This window comes from Dreissena polymorpha, chromosome 12 (assembly GCF_020536995.1).
Source record: "Dreissena polymorpha isolate Duluth1 chromosome 12, UMN_Dpol_1.0, whole genome shotgun sequence".
NCBI lineage: Eukaryota > Metazoa > Mollusca > Bivalvia > Myida > Dreissenidae > Dreissena > Dreissena polymorpha.
In genome coordinates, this window is record NC_068366.1 from 28,149,163 (window position 1) to 28,170,153 (window position 20,991).

Genomic DNA, 20,991 nt, shown 5'->3' on the forward strand with positions numbered 1-20,991 from the left:
GGCATTCTATAATGATACCATATTTGATGTGATCAATAGTTTATATCTGATGTTTTAGTTGCTACAACTATGAAGAGTTTGGATTTAAACAATTTTTGTGTTAAAGAAGTTACCTGCAAAGTGGGGTAAATAAAATCTTTTGTAATTTTCTTATGAAAAGGAATATCATAATGAAAATGTGGGACTATATAATTTACAATTAGCATTCTTTAAAAATATAAGTTATGATATGATGCAATGCACCCTTTTTAGCATTGGTCATGCAAAATATGCAAGATTTTTGCGGAAAATCAAAACGACTGAATGCAAATACCTGAAAAACAGGACAAATGGAATTTCGGATAATTTCATTATTTAAAGGAATATCAAAATGAAAAGAAGGGCAGCCTCAAAACTCAGTCTGCACTTTACAATGATACCATTGATGATATGATCCATAGCTCATGTTGTCAGTTTAAGTCGCTAGAACTCTGAAGAGTTTGGATAGAAACAATTTTTGGCTTATAGCGTGCACCCCCAAAATGGGGAAAATAAAATCTGGTGTAAATTTCTTATGCAAAGGAATATCACAATGAAAATATGGGACTTAATAAATTACAATTGGCACTTTAAAAAAATATAATTTATGATATGATGCAATGCACCCTTTTTTAGCTTTGGTCATGCAAAATATGCAAGGTTTTTGCCGAAAATCAAAACGACTGAATGGAAATACCTGAAAAACAGGACATATTAAAACTTGGATAATTTCATTATTTAAAGGAATATCAAAATGAAAAGAAGGGCAGCCTCAAAACTCAGTATGCACTTTAAAATGATACCATTGATGATATGATCCATAGTACACGTTGTCAGTTTTAGTCGCTAGAACTCTGAAGATTTTGGATAGAATTTTTTTTGGCTTACAGCGTGCACCCCAAAATGGGGAAAATAAAATTTGGTGTAAATTGGAATATCACCATGAAAATATGGGATTTAATAAATTACAATTATCACTTTAGAAAAATATCAGTTATGATATGATGCAATGCACCCTTTTTTAGCTTATGCCACTGGAAGTATGCATGTTTTTATGGAAAACCAAACTGGCTGAAAGCAAGTACCGGTATGTGAAAAATAGGGTAAAATTACAACTTGCACAACTTCATTATTTAATCGAATATCACAATGAAAATATGGGCAGACATAAAAACCAATCTGCACTTTAAAATGATACCACATATGATGTGATCCACAGTTTATATTTGATGTTTTAGTCGCTAAAACTATGAAGAGTTTAAATTGAAAATCAAATGCATCGGCAAAATGGGGTAAATAAAATCTGGTGTAATTTTATTATCTATCAGAATATCACTATAAAAAAGTGGGCAGTCATTTAACCGAATCAGTACTTAAATAAAAATGTCAAATTCAATAATATCCAGAGCATACTTTCTTAGTAAAATTTGTCACAAGTTTACTGACATTGCAGTAAAACGTGAGTTTTCCGAGAATAGCATAAAAATGCAGCAATGTTTGTAACGATTCTTACCGTATCATCCGATGATGTCGATTGTTTTCTGAATTGGTCTGGTGAAAACATTACCCAGCAATTGAAATATAACATATTCAACATGGTACTCGCTCTAAATTCGCTCTTAAGTTTGTAGCTTTTATCCGCTTCGCAATAAAAATAGCATCGTTCATATTTTTCTTCAAGTCTCGCAAAATCCCGTAACGTGTGAGAACTCGGCAGTGGGTTATATACTTTAAGAACTGACCTGCTTATCTCTGTTATCTACATCTCTGGTTTATACAAACAATTAAGCTGCATTGAATAATGCATTTCCATGTTTAATATGTAAGAAATATAGACAGTTTATCTATTAGAAGATTAGAAGAAATTGTTTTGACAGTTAATCTATTAGAAGATGTAGTATAATTTATTAAATAATTATTAAAATACACATGTACTGAAGCATACTACAATTTATTAAGCGTACACCATATTGTTGAAAATGAATGTTAGTATTGTATGGCATTAATGTCACTATTTTAACACTATTTACTGGCTAGAACCATAAAAACCCATAAAAACTGCATACACGTATTTTCAACATATAATACAGCTTCTCTTACTTAAACTTGAAGGCAAGCAAATAACTTAATAATGTGCGCTCTAGATGCAGTTCAAAGTCAATATACATTTTAAAGACAAGTTCCATTTTTTAAATTCGTCATGTATTTCTCGAAAATATTTTCTCTCTTTTCAGAATAGCACAATCGACTAACTTGTGATTGGTTTGTGTATTCTCTTATTATGGAATGAGAACAAAGCATGCAATTATCAAGGAGACAATGTTACTCCAATTCTTTAATCTATCTACAAATAAACCCTTTATGTTTCATTTTATGTACTGGCGACCCAACCCGGTATTGCTTGCTTTGTTCCAGATCTGAGGGCAATGTTTTGAATGCAAATCCATCTTGTTTGCGGATAACCATTTGAGCCTTACTTAACCCTTTGCATGCTGGGAAATTTGTCGTCTGCTAAAATGTCATCTGCTGAATTTCTAAAATTAGCATTTTCTTCATTTTTTTTCAAAGAATACTATCAGAATAGCAAACAGTTTGGATCCTGATGAGATGCCACATTCTGTGGCGTCTCATCTGGATCCAATCTGTTTGCAAAGGCCTTCAAAATTCGGTTCCAGCACTGAAATGGTTCAAAGTGCCCTAGTGCTCCACATTTTGTATGTCTACTTTATATAATCAGGTGAAGAATCATTGATTCTTAATGATATTCTTAATCCATATTAACAAAATGCCTGGGTAGCTAAAAAGGAATTTACAGTTGCCAGTTTTTACATTCGGAATTTTAGCGTTGCATGTTAAATATCTAATCCCTTTCTCACAGGGTTAAGTAAGGGCAGCATATACTGTACCTTGATTCTGCGTACTGCAAATCTGTGGCCAGTAAGTTCGCATGTCGGTCTGCTGGGATTGCGGATGTCCCACCCACGAATGCTGCAGTCAACCGACCCCGTAAATAAATAGTTCTAAAAAGAGAAACAACACGACTTGAATATTTTATGTTGCATGCATGAATTATTATCAATTGTTTTGACAATGGGATGATACTTGTAGATAAATGGGTGCAGAGACTGTTTAAAAGGTATTTAAAAGGTTTTTGTTTCTAGGTTATTTTAGCCTTTTTTATATCATAAGCTCAAATGAAAATTGTTCAAACTAAGTGAGCAGAAACATCTAAAAAAACAAATTTCATAATTCTATGACCATAACTCAATGCTTCCTTAGGCTAAATGGCTGATTTTCAAACGATGCCTCAATAGTATACTACAATTATTTTGGTGAGAAAAAAACTATTCTGATTACAAATTGCAAAAAAAGATTTTTTTTTTAATGGCTGTCGGGCCAAGACAGTGGTTGGGTTAAGCACTTTTCACCTAGGGGACCCATGTTCCATACCCATTCCTGAAAGCATGTAAGTTTGGTTAGTGGTCACCATACCGGACAGGTGGGGTTATTGGGGTACTCCAGCTTCCCCCCACAATACAAGACACATCAAAATTGAAAATCTTTAAGAAACAACTAAATAGCAAGGGATTGTAGCCATAACTACAACTTCAGTCCAACTTTTGTGAGTCTAGTAAGTTAATCAGATAGGAGTGTTATGACACACTCCGGGTCCACATAGTAAGTTAATCAGAAAGGAGTGCTACGACACACTCCGGGTCCACATAGTAAGTTAATCAGATAGGAGTGCTACGACACACTCCGGGTCCACATAGTAAGTTAATCAGAAAGGAGTGCTACGACACACTCCGGATCCACATAGTAAGTTAATCAAATTGGAGTGCTTCGACACACTCCGGGTCCACATAGTAAGTTAATCAAATTGGAGAGCTTCGACACAATCCGGGTCCACATAGTAAGTTTATCAGATAGGAGTGCTACAACACACTACGGGTCCACATAGTAAGTTAATCAGATAGGAGTGCGACGACACACTCTGGGTCCACAATGTAAGTTAATCAGATAGGAGTGCTACAACACACTCCGGGTCCACATAGTAAGTTAATCAGATAGGAGTGCTATGACACACTCTGGGTCTACATAGTAAGTTAATCAGATAGGATTGCTATGACACACTCCGGGTCCACATAGTAAGTTAATCAGATAGGAGTGCTACAACACACTCTGGGTCCACATAGTTAGTTAATCAAATAGGAGTGCTTCGACACACTCCAGGTCCACATAGTAAATTAATCAGATAGGAGTGCTATGACACACTCCGGGTCCACATAGTAAGTTAATCAGATAGGAGTGCTATGACACACTCCGGGTCCACATAGTAAGTTAATCAGATAGGAGTGCTACAACACACTCCGGGTCCACATAGTAAGTTAATCAGATAGGAGTGCTATGACACACTCCTGGTCCACATAGTAAGTTTATCAGATAGGAGTGGTACGACACACTCCGGGTCCACATAGTAAGTTAATCAGATAGGAGTGCTATGACACAGTCCGGGCCCTCATAGTAAGTTAATCAGATAGGAGTGCTACGACACACTCCGGATCCACATAGTAAGTTAATCAGATAGGAGTGCTATGACACACTCCAGGTCCACATAGTAAGTTAATCAGATAGGAGTGCTACAACACACTCTGGGTCCACATAGTAAGTTAATCAGATAGGAGTGCTACAACACACTTCAGGTCCACATAGTAAGTTAATCAGATAGGAGTGCTACAACACACTCCAGGTCCACATAGTAAGTTAATCAGATAGGAGTGCTATGACACACTCCGGGTCCACATAGTAAGTAAATCAGACAGGAGTGCTACGACACAATCCGGGTCCACATAGTCAGTTAATCAGATAGGAGTGCTACGACACACTTCAGGTCCACATAGTAAGTTAATCAGATAGGAGTGCTACAACACACTCCAGGTCCACATAGTAAGTTAATCAGATAGGAGTGCTATGACACACTCCGGGTCCACATAGTAAGTTAATCAGATAGGAGTGCTACGACACAATCCGGGTCCACATAGTAAGTTAATCAGATAGGAGTGCTACGACACACTCTGGGTCCACATAGTAAGTTAATCAGATATGAGTGCTTCAACACACTCCGGGTCCATATAGTAAGTTTATCAGATAGGAGTGCTACGACACAATCCGGGTCCACGTAGTAAGTTAATCAGATAGGAGTGCTACAACACACTCTGGGTCCACATAGTAAGTTAATCAGATAGGAGTGCTACAACACACTCCAGGTCCACATAGTAAGTTAATCAGATAGGAGTTCTACAACACACTCCGGGTCCACATAGTAAATTAATCAGATAGGAGTGCTACGACACACTTCGGGTCCACATAGTAAGTTAATCAGATAGGAGTGCCACGACACACTCCGGGTCCACAAAGTAAGTTAATCAAATAGGAGTGCTACGACACACTCCGGGTCCACATAGAAAGTTAATAAGATAGGAGTGCTACGACACACTCCGGGTCCACACATAATGCAGCATAGGCGTCGAAGGACCTCATTAACCTCCAAAAACCAACAGAGGCTAGAAATACATTCTGATTATTCAAGGGCCATTTCTAAACAATTTATAAATTAATTTGGCTGGTTAACATTCTTAGCTAAAATATAATGCACATAAACAAATTCACAATGTGTGCTAAAGACTGTACACAACATGTTGGACTAAGAAAGCATAAATGGCTAACATGACAGCACTGATGACACTGGGATGCACTGTGAGCCTTGGAATTTCCGAGAAGTTTTCATATTTAAATGTTTTAAGCTCAAAAAGGCTAACATATGCATCAAACCATAGCAATTTGCCAGCTAGTAAGAAAATCATAAACAAGAGCACCGCATAGCGGGTGCCAATACTTGGCTGCGGGAGCAGTTGTGAATAAATGAAAGCTTGTAATAAGTTTTATATTAGAGGTCACAGTGATTCTGCAGCAATTCTGGCCTATTTCTTAAAACAATGCAGTTATGATTTATATGAGTGGACAACATGTTGTCTGCAATTTTATGAAAACAATAAAAACATTCAAAATGTAAACCTGTCTCTACAGTGGTGCACTTGCCTGGTAATAAATACTATAGTCACATGTGTACTTGCCTGGTTGCCTGGTAATAAATGCTCTAGTCACATGTGTACTTGCCTGGTTGCCTGGTAATAAATGCTCTAGTCACATGTGTACTTGCCTGGTTGCCTGGTAATAAATGCTCTAGTCACATGTGTACTTGCCTGGTAATAAATACTCCAGTCAAATGTGTACTTGATTGGTAATAAATACTCCAGTCATATGTGTACCTGCCTGGTAAAAAATAATCCAGCCACAGGTGTACTTGCCTGGTTGCCTGGTAATAAATGCTCAAGTCACATGTGTACTTGTCAGGTTGTTTTTTTCCAGTCACATGTGTACTTGCCTGGTTATGTTTACTACAGTCACATGCGTACTTGCCAGGTTATATGTACCCCAGTCACAGGTGTACTTGTCCGGTAATATTTACTACAGTCACATGTGTATTTGCCTGGTAATAAATACTCCAGTCGCATGTGTACTTGCCTGGTAATAAATTATCCAGTCACATGTGTACTTGCCTGGTTGCCTGGTAATAAATGCTCAAGTCACATGTGTACTTGCCATGTTATATGTACTCCAGTCACGTGTATTTGTCTGGTAATATTTACTACAGTCACATGTGTACTTGCCTGACTTTTTTTATCTCCAGTCAAATGTGTACTTGCCTGGTAATGTTTACTACAGTCGCAGGTGTACTTGCCAGGTCATATGTATTCCAGTCACATGTGTACTTGTCTGGTAATAAATACTCCAGTCACAGGTGTACTTACATGGTCATATTTACTCCAGTCACAGGTGAACTTGCCTGATCATATTTATTCCTGGCACAGGTGTACTTACATAGTCACATTTACTCCAGTCACAGGTGTACTTACATGGTCATATTTACTCTAGTCACAGGTGTACTTACATGGTCACATTTACTCCAGTCACAGGTGAACTTGCCTGATCATATTTACTCCAGTCACATATGTACTTGCCTAATCATATTTACACCAGTCACAGGTGTACATGCCTGGTCATATTCACTCAAGTCACATGTGTACTTACATGGTCATATTTACTCCAGTCTCAGGTGTACATGCCTGGTCATATTCACTCAAGTCACAGGTGTACTGACATGGTCATATTTACTCCAGTCACATATGTACTTGCCTGATCATATTTACTCCAGTCACAGGTGTACTTACATGGTCTCATTTACTCCAGTCACAGGTGTACTTGCCTGATCATATTTACACCAGTCACAGGTGTACTTACATGGTCAGATTTACTCCAGTCACAAGCGTACTTGCCTGATCATATTTAGTCATCCACATATGTACTTGCCTGATCATATTTACACCAGTCACAGGTGTACTTACATGGGCACATTTACACATGTGACAGATGTACTTGCCAGGTCATATTAACTCCAGTCACATATTTACTTGCCTGGTCACATATATTCCAGTCACAGGTGTACTTGCCTGATCATATTTACTAAAGTCACATGTGTACTTGCCAGTCCATATTTACTTACCTGATCATATTTACTCCAGTCACAGGTGTACTCACCTGGTCATATTCACTCCAGTCACAGGTGTTCTTACCTGGTCATATTTACTCCAGTCACAAGTGTACTTACCTGGTCATATTTACTCCAGTCACAGGTGTACTTCCCTGGTCATATTTACTCCAGTCACAGGTGTACTTACATGGTCATATTTACTCCAGTCACAGGTGTATTTGCCGTGTCATATTTACTTCAGTCACAGGTGTACTTACATGGTCATATTTACTCCAGTCACATGTGTACTTGCCTGGTCATATTTACTCCAGTCACAGGTGTACTTAACTGATCATATTTACTCCAGTCACAGGTGTACTCACCTGGTCATATTTACTCCAGTCACAGGTGTACTTACATGGTCATATTTACTCCCAGTCACAGGTGTACTTGCATGGTCATATTTACTCCAGTCACAGGTGTACTCACCTGGTCATATTTACTTCAGACACAGGTGTTCTTACCTGGTCATATTTACTCCAGTCACATGTGTACTTGCCTGATTATATTTACTCCAGTCACAGGTGTACTCACCTGGTCATATTTACTCCAGTCACAGGGGTACTTACATGGTCATATTTACTTCCAGTCACAGGTGTACTTGCCTGGTCATATTTACTCGAGTCACAGGTTTACTCACCTGGTCATATTTACTCCAGTCACAGGTGTACTTGCCTGGTCATATTTACTCCAGTCACAGGTGTACTTACATGGTCATATTTACTCCAGTCACAGGTGTATTTGCCGTGTCATATTTACTTCAGTCACAGGTGTACTTACATGGTCATATTTACTCCAGTCACATGTGTACTTGCCTGGTCATATTTACTCCAGTCACAGGTGTACTTAACTGATCATATTTACTCCAGTCACAGGTGTACTCACCTGGTCATATTTACTTTAGTTACAGGTGTACTTACATGGTCATATTTACTCCCAGTCACAGGTGTACTTGCATGGTCATATTTACTCCAGTCACAGGTGTACTCACCTGGTCATATTTACTTCAGACACAGGTGTTCTTACCTGGTCATATTTACTCCAGTCACATGTGTACTTGCCTGATTATATTTACTCCAGTCACAGGTGTACTCACCTGGTCATATTTACTCCAGACACAGGGGTACTTACATGGTCATATTTACTTCCAGTCACAGGTGTACTTGCCTGGTCATATTTACTCGAGTCACAGGTGTACTCACCCGGTCATATTTACTCCAGTCACAGGTGTACTTACCTGATCATATTAACTCCAATCACAGATGTATTTACCTGGTCATATTTACTCCAGTCACAGATGTACTCCAGTCATAGGTGTACTTGCCTGGTTATATTTACTCCAGTCACAGGTGTACTTGCCTGGTCATTTATACTCCAGTCACAGGAGTACTTACCTGGTCATATTTACTACATTCTCAGGTGTTCTTACCTGGTCATATTTACTCCAGTAACAGGTGTTCTTACCTGGTCATATTTACTTCATCAACAGGTGTTCTTACCTGGTCATATTTACTCCAGTCACAGTTGTACTTGCTGGTCATATTTACTCCAGTCACAGGAGTACTTACCTGGTCATATTTACTCCAGTCACAGGTGTTCTTACCTGGTCATATTTACTCCAGTCACAGGTGTACTTACCTGGTCATATTTACTCCAGTAACAGGTGTTCTTACCTGGTCATATTTACTGCAGTCACATGTGTAATTACCTGGCCATATTTACTCCAGTCACAGGTGTTCTTACCTGGTCATATTTACTCCAGTCACAGGTGTACGTACCTGGTCATATTTACTCCAGTCACAGGTGTACTTACCTGGTCATATTTACTTCAGTCACAGGTGTTCTTACCTAGTCATATTTACTCCAGTCACAGGTGTATTTACCTGGTCATATTTACTCCAGTCACAGGTGTACTTACCTGATCATATTTACTCCAGTCACAGGTATTCTTACCTAACCATATTTACTCCAGTCACAGGTGTACTTGCCTGTTCATATTAACTCCAGTCACAGGTGTACTTGCCTGGTCATATTTACTCCAGTCACAGGTGAGTACCTCTGTCTGGTGGGCTGGAATCACACACTGTGCCTTGCCGAGACGTCTGTCCCACACTCTCAATGTCTTGTCTCCTAAACAAGTACATTCACATTATGCAAATGCATTAAAACCTAAAACCTACTTTAAAAATACATAAACAATTTAAAATATATATTTAACAAGCACTCAACTGCAGTTATATCCGATATTTTGAAAACATTTATGAGTAAATAATACACATACAACACCGTAAAGATTACAAGATGTATGGATATTAAACATATACTTATTACTGTTAAATCTTCATCATTTTTGGGACATTTATTTTTAGTTTATTTATTGAACTCAATGATCCAATATGTAACACAAACACCTGAGAAAATGACTGACACAATTTTTTCATGCTTTTTTTCCAAAATAATATTTAATTTACTTGTCCACAAAAGTCATTTGTGAAAAATTACAAAATTTTATGCTGACCAATACAAATCATTTTACAGTTTTTGAAGGGCAGAACTTAATTAGCTCAAGGATGCCGATCATTTTATATTTATTTAAACATGAATGTTCCTTGACCTTTGAGCTTGGGTTACAGGCATTATGTGCAACAAAAGCTCTCAACAGCATAGGCAAGTGTGGAAAAGCTGTTTCATGCCCATATTTTAATTACTCACCTTTAACTACTTTATTGACCTTTGAGATAGGGACACAGGCAATGCACACAACACACGCATCATATTTTGAAGATTTTTTTTTGGCATGTAATTGCGAAATAACATGGAGAATGAGTCAGTTACAGTCAGGAACAGCTGTATAATGCCCTACGACCCCTAAGTGTGACCTGGATTGTTAAGCTAGAGATATGGGTCTTACGCATGATGTCTCACCATGGTGATCATTGGTGGCAAGTAATTTTAAAATTGCTTCATGGATGTTAAAGTAACAATCCCAAGAAATTGTTTAAAAAATGTTTACCTTTGACCCCAAAATGTGCCATTGGCCTTTCAGCAATGGACACAGGTTGTCCAAGTGACATGCTGAACATTGTGATAATTTATTGTAAGATATTTACACAAGCATGCCTATACATATAACTCAGCCTTTACTGAGCTTACTACAATCAGGTTTGAAAAAAAAGTGTTGTATTTTTAGTAATGGTTACCTTGAATTTGAGTAAATATAAAATGTACGGTGTTTCATCGAAATATCTTGATTGAAAACCTAGGCATTGAGTAGTAAGCATTAGATACATTTTTATTACAAGTGATCTTGACCCCCCCCCCCCCCAATGAAATCCAAATTTTGTAACAGTGACACCCTACCCATTCATATATAATATATAACAAATTCCCACTTAACGGTACCTAAAATGATGTTCCATGATAATAATATTTTTTTTGCATCGACATTGACCTTTATGCCACCCACCCCATATGCAATTGAAAGTTCATTCTATAAGATATTTATATCTATAGCTGCATCAACGTAGCTCAACAGCAATTACATCCTCACAACAATCCGATAAAGAAACAAGTGGTTAAATTGTTATATTTTGATACTGATAAAAACCATTACAATTGTAACCTTTTTTCATACTGTCGTGACTACAATTCCTTCCAGGCCTAAAGAATGATAACAACAGCTCATGAATATAATAGGACATTAGAAGTTGATGTAATGAATACTTAATTGAACTGTTATAACAAGACTATTGTCAAGCAATATGGTCCTCTACCTGTGAAACTCCACCATTGTCAGATTTTAAAAATATATTTGTTGCCATAGCATCCACAATTTTTGACAAAGCGAAATGAAATGACATGCATAATCTTCATATTGCCATCTATCCATGTTTCAAGTTTCATGAAAAAATATTAAGAACTTTTAAAGTTATCACAGGATCCAGAAAAGTGTGACAGACTGACTCCCCTCAGGTTTCACCAGTAGGGGACAGCAAGAAACCAAGAGCCACTGTTAAGCAATAACATGCTGTACCTGATGCTGATGCCAATATTCCAGGTAACCGAGGTGACCAGACAACGCAATAGACAATACTCTCATGTCCAGCTAATGTTGTCAGGGATCTTGGACTTTCAACTGACCACTGGAAACAAAGGAAAGAACAAGAAAAGATCCCTGACATATAAATATACTCTTCACTAAAAACTAACTGTGGTGCCAATTTTTCATATTCATTTTAGTGTTTCCTATGAAAATGTCAAAATGACTTGAACTATGTTACCATCAATTTATAATTAAGTTACATGTAAAAATCATCAACAACATGACTTGAACTATATTACCATCAATTTATAATTAAGTTAAGTGAAAAAAAAAAAAAACATGCAGCAATTAAAAGAAATGATGAATCGTTGTCATTTCCAGCTCACCTGATCTCCTGTTTAACCAGTTTCACAGAGAAGCACCAAAACCAAAATACAATCAGGTTCTACTGTCTAAACAGTTTTACAAACAAGTCCCAAACCCCAAAGACAATCTAGTTCTAATGTCACAAGTTTAACAGAGCAGTGCCAAATCCCGAATACAATCAGGTTGTACTGTCTTAACAGTTTAAAAAAGCAGCCACAAAAACCCAAATACAATCAGGTTCTACTGTCTTAACAGTTTCAAAGAGCAGTCAAAAACCCCAAATACAATCAGGTTCTACTGTCTTAACAGTTTCAAAGAGCAGTCAAAAAACCCAAATACAATCAGGTTCTACTCTCTTAACAGTTTCAAAGAGCAGTCAAAAACACAAATATAATCAGGTTATACTGTCTTAAGGTAGCGCACCTCTAATGGGCACATATCCAAATATAATCTAATTAATTATATTCTTAATCAGCATCATTTCACTGAACTACATGCAAATTTGTAGGTAGGCTTTCCATGCTTTTTAAAAAAATATACCGATTTTTTCAAAACCACCCCCAAGCTCGGCTTTTGTCCAGTTTATTTTCACCCCTGGGGTATATAAAAGTTCCATAATTCATTCAAATTTCCAAATATGGGCATGCAGTTGGTGTGTACAGATTCTGTAAAGGTGTTTAAAGTTTAAACAAGATGAAATAAGTATTCTTTTACAGACATTTATTTTTAACAAATTTTTATCTATGGTAGAGCGCCATGAAATGTAAGTGATTTCAGCCAAGTAAAAATTGGGTCGGTTAAAAACAAAGTGTCATAAAATTCAAAATAATATCATTTAAATCATATTTTAAACTTAGTTTTTATAGAAACACTAAATACAGCAAAAATACCAAGAACTAGACGGATTTACCGTTTACTTTTTGAAATATAAATAAAAATGCAATATGCATGGTTCGTATTTTCAACAGTAAATCACCCAATTTCGCCATAACGTTGTTTTAATTTTAATAATTGAAGAATTGCATAAAAATTGCAACATATTTAACAATAAATATAGCTTATATGCCATATTAAATCAAATTATGTTAGAAAATAAGTAAAACGCGTCGCAAAAAAGTATACGTCGTCGGCAGGATTCGAACCTGCGCGGGAATATCCCAAAAGATTTCTAGTCTATCGCCTTAACCACTAGGCTACGGCACCTAATAGTAGGCTCTTCAACCTTCGAAGAAATCGCGGGAAATCATTAGAGGTGCACTACCTTAACAGTTTCAAAGAGCAGTTAAAAAACCCAAATACAATCATGTTCTACTGTCTTAACAGTTTCAAAGAGCAGTCAAAAACCCCAAATACAATCAGGTTCTACTGTCTTAACAGTTTCAGAGAGCAGTCAAAAAACCCAGATACAATCAGGTTCTACTGTCTTAACTATTTCAAAGAGCAGTCAAAAACCCAAATACAAGCAGGTTCTACTGTCTTAACAGTTTCAAAGAGCAGTCACAAAACCCTAATACAATCAGGTTCTACTGTCTTAACTATTTCAAAGAGCAGTCAAAAACCCAAATACAAGCAGGTTCTACTGTCTTAACAGTTTCAAAGAGCAGTCACAAAACCCTAATACAATCAGGTTCTACTGTCTTAACTATTTCAAAGAGCAGTCACAAAACCCTAATACAATCAGGTTCTACTGTCTAAACAGTTTCAAAGAGCAGTCACAAAACCCCAAATAGAATCAGGTTCTACTGTCTACACTTTACCAGTTTTAAAGTGGTGTCCCAGGACCCAGACACAATCAGGTTTTCCCCTCGTGTTTGGCTCCAGTCAACAGAATTAACCTATATAAGAATGCACAATTCATACATTTATTAACATGATTACTGTGAAACCATATATTTTTGCTAGCATAAAATGTCATCATTTTTCGAAATATATTTTTTGTAGATGTGTCAGTCAATATCCGATTATCTGATTTGTTTGTAATACAAATCGTGGTGGGGAAAGGGGGTGGACACTTGGGATTCACTTGCAGGAGATGGGGCCTGTTTGTCAAATGCCAATTAACTAGTCTTTTGTTAGCAGGCGATAGTAATGGACCCTTATTATAGCATTCCATTTACAAGTTCATTGTTAACAACCAAACACATTACATGTGTTCTTTAATATTTTGTAATAAATGCGCAGAATCTATAACATTCAGTTGTTGATTACACGATTTCATCTTTTAATTCATTTATTGTCTTTGATACGGATATGCTGCGTGATGGCTGTATAATCTGCAATACCCCCGAAATACACAATACACACAATGGGTAATAAATTTGTTAAAATTAGCGCTTATCATTACTATTCTACCTAAACAAAGTCAATGACGTCAATGTGAATAGGTACTCTGCTTGTGACAATGTATTAGGTTGATTGAATTCGATTTGATGGACAAACTTTTTCACATGGAATTATGTTTTATAAGGTAGAGCTGTACATACGTATTCATAAAAGCTCAGATCATTCAAGAAGAACTTTTCTGAACTAGTCTCCAATATACAAACTCTCGTTCTGTGAAATTTGATACACAAATTTCTAAGAGTGTGTTATCTGTATCTTTAACATACTCTCCATCGTTGAATGACACATGATTTTATTTATCTATACTACATTGTGTAATTATATGATGTCTGGCGTTAATTCCTTTGTTATTTGTCATTTTTGCTGATACCCCCCCCCCCCCAGGTATTGGTTATTTCCTTTTTATTGTCCGCCATGTTAAATTGGTATAGTATCAGAAAGGCTGTTTACCAAGAAGGCCTTCCCAAACGGGCAGCACCAAAAAGACCGCATAAGTGAACCAAAAAGGCCTCATGGTATACCAGAAAGACCATACACGTTACAAACCTAGGCTACACGTATTCTGTAAAGGTAAACGTTTAAAAAAAAACAGTTAATTATTATTTCGGATATTTATCTTTTATAACTTCAAAATAACATTGTTTTATTTTTAGTATTTTAATTATTACTTTCATTGTTATTAGCATGTGTTGTTATATCATTTGTTTCAGACTGACAACAAGAAGTCGGGGACAGTGACCTGGTGATGCTCGTCTCGCAGCAAAGCCGTACGTTGCCCAGTCAACGTCAGCCAGAGAGGTGCCCACTTCGTCCAGAAGGAGCACTTGCATGCTGCAGTGCCAGACCAACAACTGCCACATCTGGCCTACTCTAAGGTAATGATTTGTTATAAAACGAAAGCGTTATCCAGTGTTGGTGTGTTTATCAGATCAAGTACGCTCAACGTTTTGATGTTATATATTTAATAACCTATGTTGAATCCTCAGGTCCAAACATCAGCGAAGACGGGCGTCTTCATTCCCGCCCGCACCATCGCCAAGAACATCCTTACGGAAGAGTGTGGTGAGGAGGACGTCCCTCGGCCCCCGAGTCAACCTTCTAAACAGAGCGGTGAACCACGCCTGCGCCCATCTGCGTCCTAAAGAGCCAGAAACTCTAGACTTCGAAGTAAGTGAAAATGTAATTAAAAGTAACAAATGTAGCTATAATTTTAGATATTCAAAATTCATATATAAAGCAGCAAAATGTTAACATAAATAAAACTTTCCCTATTCAGGTTGACGCCGACTTCATCAATGCGGATGTGTTCCTTGTGAAGGACATTGAGTGGGATTCTCAGCGGCACTTCGTCTTGGCAACTGATTATCAGCTTAACATCCTGCGTCAGGCGAAGAGATGGTTCATGGACGGAACATTCAAGGTAAGTTATTATATATATATATATAGTTTATATATATTTTTCCAGTAAGCCAGATGCATCTTGAGGTTGATTGAAGACGGGACAGTGGGCCTAGAAGGTAATTTCACTAATCTGTACAAATATGTTAATAATTTCAATTTTCATGTTGTTGGCGAACCCTTCAAGAGAAGTGGGCAGCTGTTTACGATTTACGCATTCCTTGAGAGAGAAGGTGCCAGCAAACGGCTACCACAAGTCTTCGTTCTGATGAGCCGCCGCACACAGGCTGACTACGCACTTGTCTTTCAGGCCGTACTGAAACCTGTAGGCAACGTCAAAGTAGAAGACTTTGTTGCAGACTTTGAAGTTGGTAAGTATCATTTTAAATGGTTATATTACTTGTATATAACATTTAGCAGAATCGCGGAAGGTCAAGCCAGTGAAAAATACTACTAAACTCTTCATGCAAAATTCTATATTAAAATTTTGATAATGTTTGTAACTTAAACATTTTATTTAAACCGTCTGGAAAGCTATTCGGTCAGTATTTCCCGCCCGGGACATGAAGAGCTGCGTCTTCCATTGGAGTCAGGCAGTGTGGAGATGGGTCCAGCATGAGGGCCTGGCTGAGGTGTACAGGCAGAGGCGCATTGAAGTACAATCGCATGCTGATGGCCCTGCAGTTCCTTCCCGCTCCACACATACCACGTGCCTTCAAGACGCTGGAACTGAGGGCAATGACAGACGCGTCACGTCACCTGGTCGCCTACATCAGCCGGCAGTGGGTCAACGGCGGGTCGTTTGAACCCAGGGACTGGTCTGTGTTCCGACAGGACGTCCGGACAAACAACGAACTTCAAGGTTAATAAAATCAACACATATATGTACTTTCCATTATACATTTATAATTATATATATAATTAAATTAAATAATTTATTTATTTTTGTTAATATACATACACATTTGTTTTGATATTTCATATTATATTTCCAGGATACCACAACCGCCGGAATTCAAAAGCCAGTAGCGGTGTCGTTTCAACCGACTGGTTCCTCACCCGGTCCTCGACAAGAATCGGAAATTGTGAGGATGCTTGTTGAAGGCAGCGACCTCCACCGGATCACCACAACGCGACCTGCTAATGTCCAGAAGTCCCTGGTGTCCCTCTGGGACAAGTATGAGGCGAAACAATGCACCACCTCCGAGTTCCTGGCAATGGTCGGTCAAGTGTAGGGTGTTGTGCTGGAGTAATGTTCATGTATATTCACTGTATATTCTCTATAATTTTTGTTGTAAATGTATTTTTTGTAATAAAGAAAATAAAAAAGTTCATACATGTATTTTTTATTATGTAGTTTAAATTCTGTTGTATTTTGTCACATTCACTCTATATTCTCTGTAATTTTTGTTGTAAATGTATTTTTTGTGATAAAGAAAATAAAAAAAGTTCATACATGTTTTATGTCGTACTCCATTGTGCTTTAATAGAAAATAAAATTTACATGTTAAACAATATTATTATGTTATTGAAATTAATTGAAATAATGTATATTTTGTAATACAGAAAATAAAAAAATTCATCCATGTTTTATGTTGTCCTCCATTTTCAATTAATTGAAATAATGTAAATTTTGTAATAAAGAAAATAAAAAACTTCATACATGTTTTATATCGTACTCCATTTCAATTTAATAACAAGAGATGTATTAGTCAGAAACACAATGCCCCCTAATGCGCCGCTTTGTTTTTTGACCTTTGACCTTAAAGGATGACCTTGACCTTTCACCACTCAAAATGTGCAGCTCCATGAAATATACACATGCATGCCGAATATCAAGTTGTTATGTTTAATATTTCAAAAGTTATTGCAAAACTTTACTATAAGGTTAAAGTTTTGGGACAGAATGACAGACAGAAAGGCCAAAAACAATATGCCCCCGATCATTCCATCCGGGGGCATAAAAAGTTATGAAAATTTATGTTTTTTTATTTTTTGACCTTGAAGGTTGACCTTGACCTTTCACCACTCAAAATGTGCAGCTCCACAAGAAGTAAGTAAGAGATTGAATGGAGAAATGAATTTTTTATTATTTTTTTACCCTTTGACCTTGAAGGATGACCTTGACCTTTCACCACTCAAAATGAGCAGCTCCACGAGATACACATGCATGCCAAATATGAAGTAACTGTGTTCAATATTAAAAAGTTATGATTTTTTTATTTTGACCTTTGACCTTGAAGGTTGACCTTGACCTTTCACCACGCAAAATGTGAAGCTCTTCTAGAAGTAAGAGATTGAATGGAGAAATGATTTTTTTTTAAATTTTTTACCTTTGACCTTGAAGGATGACCTTGACCTTTCACCACTCGAAATGTGCAGCTCCACGAGATACACATGCATGCCAAATATGAAGTTGCTGTGTTCAATATTAAAAAAGTTATGATAAAACTTTAACAAAGGTTATAGTTTTTGGAAAGAAAAATACAATATTTGACATTGAAGGATGACCTTGACCTTGACTTTTCACCACTCAAAATGAGCAGCTCCATGAGATACACATGCATGGTAAATATCAAGTAGGTTTGTTCAAAATTGTAAAAGTTATCAAACTTTAACCATGGTTAATGTTTTGGACAGACAGACAGACAGACAGACAGACAGACTGACAAAAACAATATACCCCTGATCTATCGATCCAAGGGCATAAAAATAGAATTCACATGTTTAACAATATTATTATGTTATTATGATGTATTTTGTCAGTGTGACTGTATATATCTTCTGTAAATGTTTGCTTGTAACTGTATATTTTGTTATATAAATAGTGTAACTTTGCATGAACATTGACTGTATATTTAGTAAATGTATATTTAAACATAAACAACAAATAAAGAAAATAATAAACTTCATACCTCTTGTATGACTTATTCCATTATTCGATTTATGTGTATTTGTTTGTAAACACAATTTGAAACCTAAAATAACAATATATGCTTTAAGGCATTTTTGGTTCTTTTTTTGGCCTTTTTGGTTTGCTTTGGGGCCTTTTTGGTATGCGGCCTTTTTGGTATGTGGCCTTCTTGGTTTTCGGACTTTCTGGACCAAAACCCTTAAAATAACGTCTGCAACGCAACGTAAAATGGTATATCAACTACTTTCGCTAACCAATAGTTAACTAGAACTTAGTCAGACATGACGAATACCCCCACATGCCGCATTAACACAGAATATTTTGCATGCTGTCTTCACAAAAAACAGCAGACACCATGCTCAATGTTTAAAACGCACTAAGTGACCCTGTGACCTAGTTTTTGACCTGGCATGACCCATGTTCCAACTTGACCTTAAGATCATCAAGATACACTTCTGACCAAGTGTGGTGAAGATCGGATGAAAACTACTTGAATTAGAGAGTGGACACCATGCTGAATGTGTAAAATGTACTAAGTGACCTAGTGACCTAGTTTTTGATCCGGCATGGCCCATGTTCGAACTAGGCCTTAAGATCATCTAGATAAAACTTCTGACCAAGTTTGGTGAAGCTCGGATGAAAACTTCTTGAATAAGAGAGCGGACACCATGCTCAATGTTTAAAACGCACTAAGTGAACCCGTGACCTAGTTTTTGACCCAGCATGACCCATATTTAAACTTGATCTAGCCATCATCAAGATACAACATCTGACCATGTTTAATGAAGATTGGATAAAAACTACTTGAATTAGAGAGCGGACAAAATGCTAAATGTTTAAAATGCACTAAGTGACCCAGTGACCTAGTTTTTGACTTGGCATGACCCATATTCAAACTTGACCTAGACATCATCTAGATACAACTTCTGACCAAGTTTGGTGAAGATCGGATGAAAACAACTTGAATTAGAGAGCAGACACTTAATACGGACCGACCGACAGATCGACAGACCGACCGACCAACAGACAAGCTCACCCCTATATACCCCCCAAAACTTTGTTTGTGGGGGTATAATTACGATGTCGTTCTGCAACAACATGAGAAATTCCGTTAATATTTCAATCACTCTTGCAATTTATTGATATTGAAGTGTACTACTGACGGTTGTTACAAAATTTGACGAAAATTATCTTTTGGTTTCCGGAAATATCATGAACCTGTAAGCACAAAATAATGTTGCAGTGAAAACTGCAAGAGGGTTACAATCTTTTGAAGCAACAAAATTTCCAAACAGTATGTCAGACGATCTTGCATTTCATCTTAAGCCTTTTAAAATGTTTTTCGGCAATGCCCGACAGGCTGACAGGATTTTGCCATGTTTGAATCTATGGCCCTGAAGTATGTGCAAATACATGTTGATTGGTGTTTGATATTGGCCAATAGGCATGGGTGACATAAGACATTAATGGAAGGTGACAAATCCTGGACCGCCCAAATACAGCTATACTGGGCTGAACCACCTGATATGGCAATACTAGGAGAAAACCAAGAATGGCCCTTACATATTTGGAATTTCTCTACACGCCCATAAGGCTATTTGTGAGACCCTACTTTCAGGACATCACACGTCCACCACTTACAGATTGACAGTTTGGCTTTCTATGGACACTAAATGCACTTCATTAAGGAATTCTTGAAGTACTGCTCCTATGAACTAATAAATTTACGTTTTATTATGATAACATTTTGACATTACTGAGATTAAACAGTATATATGGTTAATGACACTTACATTAGCATTATGTTAACGTGATGGGCGTGTGAGAATCCAATAACAAATTCTATGAAGTCAACATCCTTTTTGAACATTTTGCAATGTTTCACTGAGGCATCTACCACTTTGTTACAAACCTTATGACTTCAAATGAAATGTACAATAATAAACTCTTAATACCAAAATTCGATTTGTTTGTCACTAATACAGGTTTTGTCATGGAAAAGCACAAATAATTGTTGACAATAAGAAGCATTCCAGATTATTAGTACATTTTCTCAGCTTAGCAACTGTGAGGTCACCGTGGTGTAATGGATATGGTGTCCGTCTAGCGACTGTGAGGTCACAGGTTCCATCCCAGCCATGGGAGCGTTCTTTAGATCTCCCCCAAAGACACCAAGTACTGGTTCTAGGCCCAGGAAACGGACTCGATAGCGTTTATATAAGCCTTAGGCTTTTGATGCAATTGAGCTAAAATAGATAG

At 37.1% G+C, this 20,991-nt stretch overlaps 1 protein-coding gene across 4 annotated transcripts in view; it reads right to left on the reverse strand.

Moving 5' to 3' along the window:
• The window catches only part of LOC127854262 (peroxisomal targeting signal 2 receptor-like), a 49,577-nt gene that overhangs the window by 21,536 nt on the left and 7,050 nt on the right, over positions 1 to 20,991 (reverse strand). For all 4 annotated transcript variants that reach the window (XR_008037003.1, XM_052389328.1, XM_052389327.1 and 1 more), the window contains exons 4-7: positions 13,835 to 13,912; positions 11,703 to 11,811; positions 9,693 to 9,799; positions 2,925 to 3,038 (exon numbers count right to left, since the gene is read on the reverse strand). Coding sequence is in view for 3 of the 4 variants with exons in the window: in XM_052389328.1 (XP_052245288.1) it covers positions 2,925 to 3,038; positions 9,693 to 9,799; positions 11,703 to 11,811; positions 13,835 to 13,912 (408 nt within the window). In the remaining variant the exon portion in view is untranslated. The remainder of the gene's footprint in view (positions 1 to 2,924; positions 3,039 to 9,692; positions 9,800 to 11,702; positions 11,812 to 13,834; positions 13,913 to 20,991) is intronic.